Below are 9,760 nucleotides of genomic sequence, written 5' to 3'. Positions count from 1 at the left end.
AAGCAGTGGTATCATTGGAAAATGGTAATCATCTCCTATACTAACTCTCTAAAACGTTGTCTTTGTTAAACAGCCCAACCTTTTCATGACTTCTATATATAACATAAAGGCTTCTCATCAGTTCATTATTACTCACATGGAGCTGTTTTTTCCTCTCAATTATGCGTCAGTTCATGAATCATTCCGCATTTAGTAACAAACCAATCACGTAGATCATAAATTACCATACAAAAATAGCAATCATCTACCTACCTATTAGTACCATTTTGTGCCATTATAAATCACCACCAAACATACCACACCCTTTAAAAATCTTCCCATAGACATTCCAATAATCACAATTATATCATTTTCTTTGGTCATTGATTCAGATAAATAGCCAATTCTAAATACAAACTACCATACATATGTAAATACACAATGCAAATAACCACCCTGTACGAGTCATATGAAACACAATCTCCTTTCTGCTTTCCCATTTTGAATTGATGAGTCATTATCATTCAGTATGATAAGACAAGGAACCCATTAATCCACAACATGGATCCAGATGTACAAACAGTGTCCACACAAACAGTATAAATAGGTTTGCTTCAATAGATTGTTAAACAAAGAATCCAGTTCAGCTATGCTGAACTAACAAGCTCTAAACAACTTCTGGGTACAAATTAACAGTTTCATAAAATGTCACCCCATCAGCAGTTCAGCAAGAAAAAGCATAAAACAGACAATAACACATACTGAAAACAACCTACATAACTATCTAAATTCTTCTTCCTTTTCTTCTTCTTCCTTCTTCTGTACAGATTGGAGTCTGCAAGAACCTAAGCACGTTCACCACGGATACGCCTGGCAAGTTGAATGTCCTTGGGCATAATTGTAACTCTCTTGGCATGGATAGCACAAAGGTTAGTGTCTTCAAACAATCCAACCAAATAGGCCTCAGCTGCCTCCTGAAGGGCCAGAACAGCATGGCTTTGGAAGCGGAGATCAGTCTGCATATTAAAAAGAAACTCCTTTACCATGTTTTCCAATACCACTCAACAGCACATTTCGAATACTAAAAACAACACAAAAACATACCTTGAAATCCTGAGCAATTTCTCTGACCAACCTTTGGAATGGTAGCTTCCTGATCAAGAGCTCAGTGCTCTTCTGATACTTACGGATTTCTCTGCAACATACAAGAACGATTTGAAGTGAGAAAGAACACACTCCCTGCAAACTTTTCTCTAAATATAACAATGTGCACCAATTTATGTCACCTTAAAGCAACAGTTCCAGGTCTGTATCTATGAGGCTTCTTCACACCACCTGTAGTGGGAGCAGACTTGCGAGCAGCCTACACAAGTGCAAATTAACATCAGTACAAAATCCATAAGCACCGTTAGATTCTCACTCTGAATCTTTACATTACTATCATAGTATCAGAAAACGTGTGTATCATATATGAAATTAGAATGGGAAAGAAACAATACACAGCCTCTGATTTCTGCATCTAAGAATGCACGCAAAAACACAAAATTGATCTCAACTTCTTACTGATAATTTAAACGTAACAGATAAATTTTTATTAATCCGCACAAAAAAACAAAGAAAAAATCGTCGTTATCTTTAAAAAATTACTTATAACAAAATTCATGAATTCATCGAATAGTAAAAGCAAGCACAAAGAATAATATTTAATATCAACGAATGTCGTGTGGGATTCAGAAAGTCTTAGGAACTCAATACAAGCATCAACAATGACAAACTGAAATAAATAACAAGCTAACGGCAAACAGATACATAACCGCGAAATACGCAAAAAAACGCTACTTGAATCTAAGCATTTAGATGATTAGCAACGGTGTAATATGACGTGAAGTCGAAATCGCACAAACTTCTGTAAGAGCATAGTGAGAGGGGAACGCAAACATGATGCTGATGCTCTACTATCTATAACTCTGTAATATATGTTGGTTTAGGATAACAAAGATACGTATACAGTAGTTGAGATATAAACAAAACAATCTCGGTAGAAAAACATGAGACCGAAAAAAGCGGATGAAAATATGTCTAACCTGCATAAACACGATATAATGCAGGGAAGAACACGGAATTCAAGATGTAATAACAACAAAAAAAACTTTGGAAAGAATAAATGAACATACCTTGGTAGCAAGCTGCTTCCTGGGAGCTTTTCCTCCTGTAGACTTTCGAGCAGTTTGCTTGGTACGAGCCATGGCGGGAAATCCTCTCTGATAAGAAAGAAAGAAAGAAAATAGTGACTATCGGTTACAGAAAGAGATGGATAAGATCCTTATATGCAAAACGGAGACGCGAGTCCTTAGAAAACAAGGCTATAGGAAACCCTAAAAAACGCGGAGTACAGGAGAGAGGGGGAGAAGAAACAAACCCTAGAAAACGCAGAACAGACGTTGAAACACGCACTGCTCACACGGGAAGAAGAAAGAAAGCGAACTGTATTTGTGTATGATTCTCGTATAGTATTTATAAGCCTCGCGGGAAGCGTTCGATTTTCTTGCGATCCGAGAAATCAACGACTCCCGTTATCGTATCACATCTAGCCGTTCATTAAGGCTTCGCTTTATCAGATCGACGGTTGGAAAGCCATGTAGACAAGCACAATCTGCTTCCTCGCAGCGGATTGGTCAAAATTATGCCAGTATCTAACAGCTATTGAGATCAAAGGAAACTAATCAAACAACATTACACCTTCTTGGCTTGGCTTCTTCTTGTTATGGAAAGTGCCAACCCTGTAAACAAAGAGAGAAAAACCAAGGTCGATCGATCAATCACGTTAGCTTGACCCCATAAACAATAACTCGCTACATTATATTGTTATGCCTGTATGAGTCTCGACTCCATCACTTAGATACTCCACATGAATACAACTCATATCATTTTTAAGCTCGTGTTATGCGTTGATCACATGTATTGGTTCCTTAACCCTATCCAACATCATGGGAGTAATTTTGTTTGAATCTATAAGTGCACGTTTTCATAGGTCATAGCTTATCATCTCTCCAATTTCCCCTTAAAAAAAAGGCATCACTTTGCACCTTACATAAAACATTGCACACACATCTAGTCAAGTTGACAATGATATTTGTTGTGTGGTCATATTCGTCCACCATCCAACGTTTTGTTACAAATAAATGTTTCAAGCTTAGACATTAGGGTTAGTCGATGCATGCATAATCATCATTACATATGTACAGGCTTTAGCAAACTCACATTGAAATATTAATGATTTAATCATGATTCAACCAAGCTTCCAATTGTTATAATGCTAATCTACCATTTATAACATTACAAGCATGCTTATCAAATACATTTTCCATATCTTTCTAAGCGACGGACAATATTGCATTACCATAATATGCTGCTTAATTATAGTATAATCATTATTAGAACCTTATATGTATAATCGTGTGCTTTGTGGTTTCTGAATGTTAATCTTCGAACACAAGGTTTTTGTAAATAAATCCCATAATTCCATGACATCTATTTGATATTATCATCTAAAACTATGGTAAGTATTATAAAATTATATGTATGTAATTTAATGTCAAATGATGAAATAATTCACATTCATCTTCAATCATAATTCATGCTAATAGAATCAAACTTTGCTTATCCTTGCACAACCAAGAGAACATATTATTGTATTGCCAAAAGAGGTAAGTGAGTTATTGAAAAGGTAGTCATAAGCCATTTGTGATGTAAACCTACTCGAGATACTTGGTTATTCCTATGTTCACCTCCTCCAATAACTCCATTTGTGTGCAAGGGTTTGGAGCTTCCTCCCAAATACACTTTTATCTCACGCTAATATCTTTAGGAAAGGATTCGTTCACAATATATGCTAAGGCTAGCATCACATGTATGTATGAGTGTCAAACATCCCCAAACTTATTGTTGCAAATATCGTTGATAGTTGTCAATGGATGTGGAGTTACGTGAGGCTGGATATTATTCTTCAATCTAGTTACATGTGCACTTCCCCCATAGGGATTTGTTGGGCATTTTGAACGGTCATGTAGAAAGCATTTTTTGCATTGGCGCCACCACCAACACCCTTCTTCTTTGAAAGAATGTAAAAACCATTAGGATGTCATGGATTAGGAATTATATTCCCATAAATGTAGTCAATGTAATCATTGTATGCAAGGTAAAGAATGAGAGCTAAGTGGCAACGTGCTCTTAGCCGTTGGTACATGTGAAACCCTTTATGTAAAGGGTTTCATCTAATGTGTCAAGGGGGGAAGAGGAAAGAAAAATGAGTATCTAATATGCATTGAAGAGAATAAAAGAGAAATGTGGATCACAAATTCTTGAGAGGATTGTTGGAATTCGAAGTGTAAGTTAAATTTTAATAACAATTTTTTCTTGTATGGGTGTATGTTTCATGCATACATAAAAGTCATACATTAATAGGTTATTATATCGAATTAATTTTGTTAAAATATAAATAGGACGTGGTCTATTTTTTGAGATGACACAATCTATCGCGATCCTTGTTGGTTCAAGTCATGCTATTTGTGAACCATATTTTTGCTCTTTGATTGTCACATAATTCCCAATCAAGAGATAGCTCTAGAAATGTTTCTAGGGACTTAATTTTGAAATGAGAGCTTGTTGGCATTTTTGTGTGGCCATATTGGCAAAGAAAAGCTTGTGTAATTGATTGGACGGTGGACGCCATCTCGTTGCAATAATAAATAAAACACATGCTTGGTAATTAGATTTGTCGTAGTCGCAAATGTTGATGGATATTCTTTATTGTTGTTGCCATGATCGGTTTGTGCTAATAATCGAAAACACGTAAAACTTGCACAAAAAAACCCAAGTTGGAATTAATAGGATTTGGAACTATTGCCTATGATTTATTACTACGTACATGGCATAACTAAATGGATCACACAATTCACATGGTGTGCATTGAATTGAGGCCAATAGAGATGATAACCACTTGATCGATACTGTGGCTTTTTGCCTTGCACTTGTATTTTTTTGCGATAATATGTCAATCATAGCTCATCTAGATAAGGATAGTCAATGCTCCTTCCCCCCCTAAAATAAAAACAATGGCAACTTAGTTTATGGTCTCTATTTGAGTTCAACTTGCACTCCATTGTTTTATATGCTAGTTCTTCCTCCACATTTGCATTTAGAAATTAGAGTGTTAGCACAATAGGGCATGTGCATACATACCAAAAAACCTTTACACTTGATTTTAATAATAGTTACGAGTCAAAAACATATCCAAGTGGCTTATGAGTATTTCTATTAGTTATGTTTGCTCACATATTTTTTCCCTGATATGTAGACACGATGTAGAATCCAACTCAGTAGATGAATAGATCATGATGTTTTGTTTGGGTATGATTTCTTAGTTTGTCGTCTAAAAAATATATTCTACTTGCTTAAAGAGACGAATTTACCAAGTTGTTGAGTTACTTCGTGTGTGATCCACTTCGTTGTTTGTCCCCTCAAACAATGCTCACATTGCCAAAAGAGTTGTTAAATTGTTTACATGATGCACATCAATCTCCAAGCACATTGTCAAAACCTAATAATATATATCCTCTAGTAAGCTCGAAGTCAACTAAACATACTTGATGATAGTTTCCCACCCCAATATATTTTTGTGTGCACTTCCTAAATTTAGATCATTGCAAGTTTGTTATACAACAAATTACCTCCTACCAACACACAAGTGGATAGGCAAAATGATTACCATAGAAAGGTTGTTCTTCATCAATGCAGTTGTTGTTAGGGCTCCACAATATTTGGCCGTTTTAGAGCATGTTCGAAGTAGGTCTACGAAGTTTTCGATCAACACACGATTAATATCGCCGGGACAAAAGGAGTCGTGACCGATCATCGGTGTATGCCACACACCCCAAGCTACTCCTCGATGGATTGATTGATTATCTCTTTACCCCACCTGCTCCATGCACCCCCGAAACACAATATAGCGGAAGGAGAAGATCAATTGGCCAATGGAAGAACGAGGGGCAAGTGAGGCTTCGGGAAATGGATGGACCCGATTCCAATTCCGACCATCTTCGTCTCCGTCTCCGTCTTCCTCCTAGACACAACAAGAAAGAAAGAAAGCATGAAAAGACAGACGGAGTTTCGAGACCGAGAAGAACCGTGCACTTTTATTCTGTGTGTGTGTGTGTGTGTGTGTGTGTGTGTGTGTTTGTGGGTATGGTGAGTGAGGTGTGAGCTGTCCGTCTCTCATTCTCTTTCTTCGTCTTCCTCTCCTCAGTAAAACAATCAGTCTCTGCTCTCAGCTCCCTCCCTCCCTCTCTCTCTCTCTCTCTCTCTCTCTGCTCTCTCTGTGTGCATTTGCAGAGGCTTTCTTCAAAACAGTCATTTTCACTGCGGCGGTGACAGTAAAGATACTCCTCCTTTCTCTCCCTCTCTCAGCCGCCTTTTTTTTTTCTTCTTCTTCTTCGCTTTAACCTAACCATATCCAGTTCCTCCCCCCCCCCCCTAACCCTCCTCCTCTCTCTACACTCAAGGAATCACCATCTCTCAGGCGCAACTTCCTCTTCCTCTACATTGGAAATGCGATGCAAAACGGCCGATCCGTCTTTCCATTGAGACATATCGATCTACATGAATAGAAGTTGCGAACTTGGTACTTCTTTCTCACTTTCTACTCCTAGTGTCTGTGTTATTCTGTAACGTCTGATTTCTTTTCCTTAACGCCTTTGCCATCCACCATCTCTGTGTTCTTTCTGCAAGTAATGCTTAATTTCAGTTTTTTAAAGCATTTTCATCAATTCTGTGTTCTTCTGCAAGAGATATTTGCTTTTCTAGTTCTCATTACTGTTTCCATAATTTGTGATTGCATCTGTGTTTTTCCGCAAAAGGTTTGATGTCTGGTTCTGAGAAGCCTTTATTCATCATTTCTAATTATCTCCTTGCTTTTCTGGTTCACAAAAGCATTTCCATCATCACTTCTACTATGTCTGTATATTTATGAAAAATGTCTCTACGCATTGCTTTTCCATTATAATATGTATTCTTCTCCATTCCTCACCTCGTTGTGTTGATTTTAAGGCCTGCATTGGGTTTTTTAAGGCATTTTTTCTTTATTATTTTGTTTGTGTTCTTCTTGAAGGACACGGTGGTGCATCTCACAATACGTGTTTTTTTGTGTTGTTTAATGCGTTCTCATGTATGTCAGTAAAAAATTTCTGCTAGTTTTCCATCGAAGAATGATCTTACTGCCACACAAGATGGAAAGAGAGGCATCTCTTGTAACATCTTGTTTCTTTATCATGCCAAAGTGCTTGTTTGCTGTTGCTACAGAAAATAGACCTAATAAATCAGCTGAAATTCTATAATATGCCTCACAATGCTCTGTCTCTTTGTTGTTATGAGAAAATAGTTCTGATATATCAGTTTTATTTTGTATAGGAACGAGATAAAGCTGGTTGGATGGGGGGGCTTATGCATCTTTTCGACTTCAATCAGGCCCTCTCTGGGAGGAAACTAACAACTGAAAAGAAACTGAAATCAGGTAATTTGATGTATTTGTGTTGAATGTAACTGATTTAATCCGATATAAATACCGGTTGAATGCAAATAATGGGAATCTAGTATAGATAGCTGTTGAATGTTACCAGTTTATATATGGTGTACACAAAGTTTGAATGCAACCAGATTCATCTGGTATATGTGGCTATCGAATGCAATCACTTAGCTGTTTCATACGTCAGATTACATCTGGTATATTCCACTGCCAAGTGCATCTCAAGTCTCAATGGCTGTTGAATGTGACTAAGTAGATGTATTATAGATTTCCGCAGAATGCAGCTGATTAATTTTGGTATGAATAGATGTAGAATGCAACTGATTAAGTCTCTTCTGGATAGTTATTGAACGTGATTGATTAAGTCTAGTATGTGCAGCTGAATGCATATGTTGAATTTGGTACAGATAGCTGTTGACTGCAGCTGGTTAATTATCGTATAGACAATTATTATTTTCATCTGTAAGATCAGGCAACTTTTGTACAATGGAGGGATGCTAAAGAAAATCAACATTTAGTATAATCATTTCTTTAGTATTTTGTTGGTCTTCCTTTTACTGCCTGGAAATAAATGGAAATCATGAGAAAATAATGGAAATTTATAGGACGCTGGAAGAACACTTATCTATTTCCACCGGAAATTATTCACTTTAGAAATATATTTAACCATCAAGTATGCTTTATGGTCACCTTTTTCCTAAAAGATTATCATAGTCATGTGGACGGTTCGCACAGGCTACCTCTTCTCCGGGGTATTTCCATTGTTTGAGAATGTTATCCTAGGAACTACTATTAAATTTCTAGCTGTCTTATGCAGAAACTTGGCACATTTCTATGCTTTGAATTAACACTATCTTTTGGTTAGGTCTGACTCCCCCGGAAAATAGTTCGCATGTGGAAGGTAGTTTTGCAGAAGCTACCAAGTTAAAGCCACCAAAAAATGAAGATACTCAGGTAGTGTGAATGCTTTTACGTTTTGTGCTTCTCAAACAAGGATGTTGATCCATTTGACTAATAGGTATTCTTTTTACACATAATTTGCAGTATTGGCATGAAACACCTACTGCATCAGCCTTGAGAAAATCCAATGGAATGCCTGTGAAGGGTCTCATTAAACGAGAATCATCAAAAGGCCCAGATGTCAAGAATCATACCCCCAGTGTGGTTGCACGGTTGATGGGTCTGGAAGCACTGCCGATGGGTTCGAAAACGCTTCAGAAGACATTACCTACAAATTCTAAAACTCTTAATAAACCACAGCCGATAAGCCCTAAAACCCTACATAAGGGGTCAACAGGGAAGGTGATATCCAATATAGATGAGAAAACTTCTCATAAAGTAATCATAGAGAGACAGGATCACCAGGATAAACTGTCTCACAATGTTAGACAGTTCTCGAAAACCAAAAAAGCATCTGCTATCACAGGTCAGCACACAAGCAATCTCCAACAAAATCGGATGGAATATGATGAAGAAAATGATGTCCAATATCTATCCTTCCAAAATCATCCACAGGAAGAACAGTTTGAAGAGTTAAGGAAAGATTTTGATGCATTGCGAAGCCAAAAGTTAGGCCATTCAAAAAAGTCAGCCAAAAATGACAATTCATCTTTATCTAAGATTGATAAACATGAAGTTCTTTATGAAAAGATGCATCGTGCAGATATAAGTGAAAAACATAGCAGCTCAAGGATAACCACACAAGAAGAGAGATTTAAAGAGTCAAGAGAGCTTCAGGATACCCTAAACTTTTTACAGACCAACAAAGATTTCTTTATGAAGTTCATTCAAGAGTCCAAGTCCTTTTTACCAAGGCTTGAACAAGAAGACTGTATGAGCAGTAATTTTCTTCCACATCCTTCACAAACCACGAATGCTAGATATTCACACCCAATGCCAGATGAAAGCTATAGGCCTCAGCCTCGGGCTAAAGATTCGTCTAGGTCAAGGATCAACTCTAGGATTGGTGATCCAGAAAGCTCCACTGAAGATGCAGCAGTGGATACAAATGAGTTTAACGTTGCAGAGTCACCACCATCATGCAGTGAAGAATCATTGGGTTACCAACGGTATGCAGATCCCTCATTGGTATATGGTGCCAACTATCAGGTTCCAACTAGGATAGTTGTGCTGAAACCAAGCTCCGTGAGGGCAAGGAATTTTAAACCTTCATCCCCTACCTACTCTAGCTCCCCAAAGGAT

General features: G+C 37.4%; 2 protein-coding genes across 2 annotated transcripts; one reads left to right on the top strand and one right to left on the bottom strand.

The window, feature by feature from the left end:
• Positions 1-564: 564 nt before the first annotated feature.
• On the bottom strand, positions 565-2,543 carry LOC147847224 (histone H3.3). Its single transcript, XM_087339427.1, has 5 exons — positions 2,399-2,543; positions 2,154-2,240; positions 1,266-1,342; positions 1,084-1,174; positions 565-995 (listed from the first exon to the last, which is right to left on the bottom strand). The coding sequence occupies exons 2-5, from the start codon at positions 2,223-2,225 to the stop codon at positions 825-827; spliced, it is 411 nt and encodes a 136-aa protein (XP_087195553.1). The 5' UTR covers positions 2,226-2,240; positions 2,399-2,543; the 3' UTR covers positions 565-824.
• Positions 2,544-6,325: 3,782 nt separating this feature from the next.
• LOC147847223 (uncharacterized) lies at positions 6,326-9,757 on the top strand (the record flags this gene model as incomplete). The annotated part of the gene is made up of 4 exons (XM_087339428.1): positions 6,326-6,658; positions 7,444-7,546; positions 8,424-8,512; positions 8,603-9,757. Coding segments are annotated over exons 2-4 (1,326 nt in total), but the record flags the coding sequence as incomplete, so codon positions are not given.
• Between the last annotated feature and the right edge of the window lie 3 nt (positions 9,758-9,760).

The sequence above is a fragment of the Azolla caroliniana genome, unplaced genomic scaffold, assembly GCF_043228905.1.
Source record: "Azolla caroliniana isolate FFs.n. ecotype wild unplaced genomic scaffold, voAzoCaro1.0.p SCAF_1332, whole genome shotgun sequence".
Taxonomy (NCBI): Eukaryota; Viridiplantae; Streptophyta; class Polypodiopsida; order Salviniales; family Salviniaceae; genus Azolla; species Azolla caroliniana.
Note: the sequence above shows the minus strand (reverse complement) of the source record. Positions and strands in the feature narration are given on the sequence as shown.

What these genes read in the sequence shown, in the direction of transcription:
- LOC147847224 (XM_087339427.1), bottom strand. Translation starts at nt 2,225, where the DNA reads ATGGCTCGTACCAAGCAAACTGCTCGAAAGTCTACAGGAGGAAAAGCT. An exon ending in GGAAGCAGCTTGCTACCAAG is followed by an intron (nt 1,343 to 2,153) that starts GTATGTTCATTT and finishes GCACTTGTGTAG; the next exon opens with GCTGCTCGCAAGTCTGCTCC. An exon ending in CCTGGAACTGTTGCTTTAAG is followed by an intron (nt 1,175 to 1,265) that starts GTGACATAAATT and finishes TGTATGTTGCAG; the next exon opens with AGAAATCCGTAAGTATCAGA.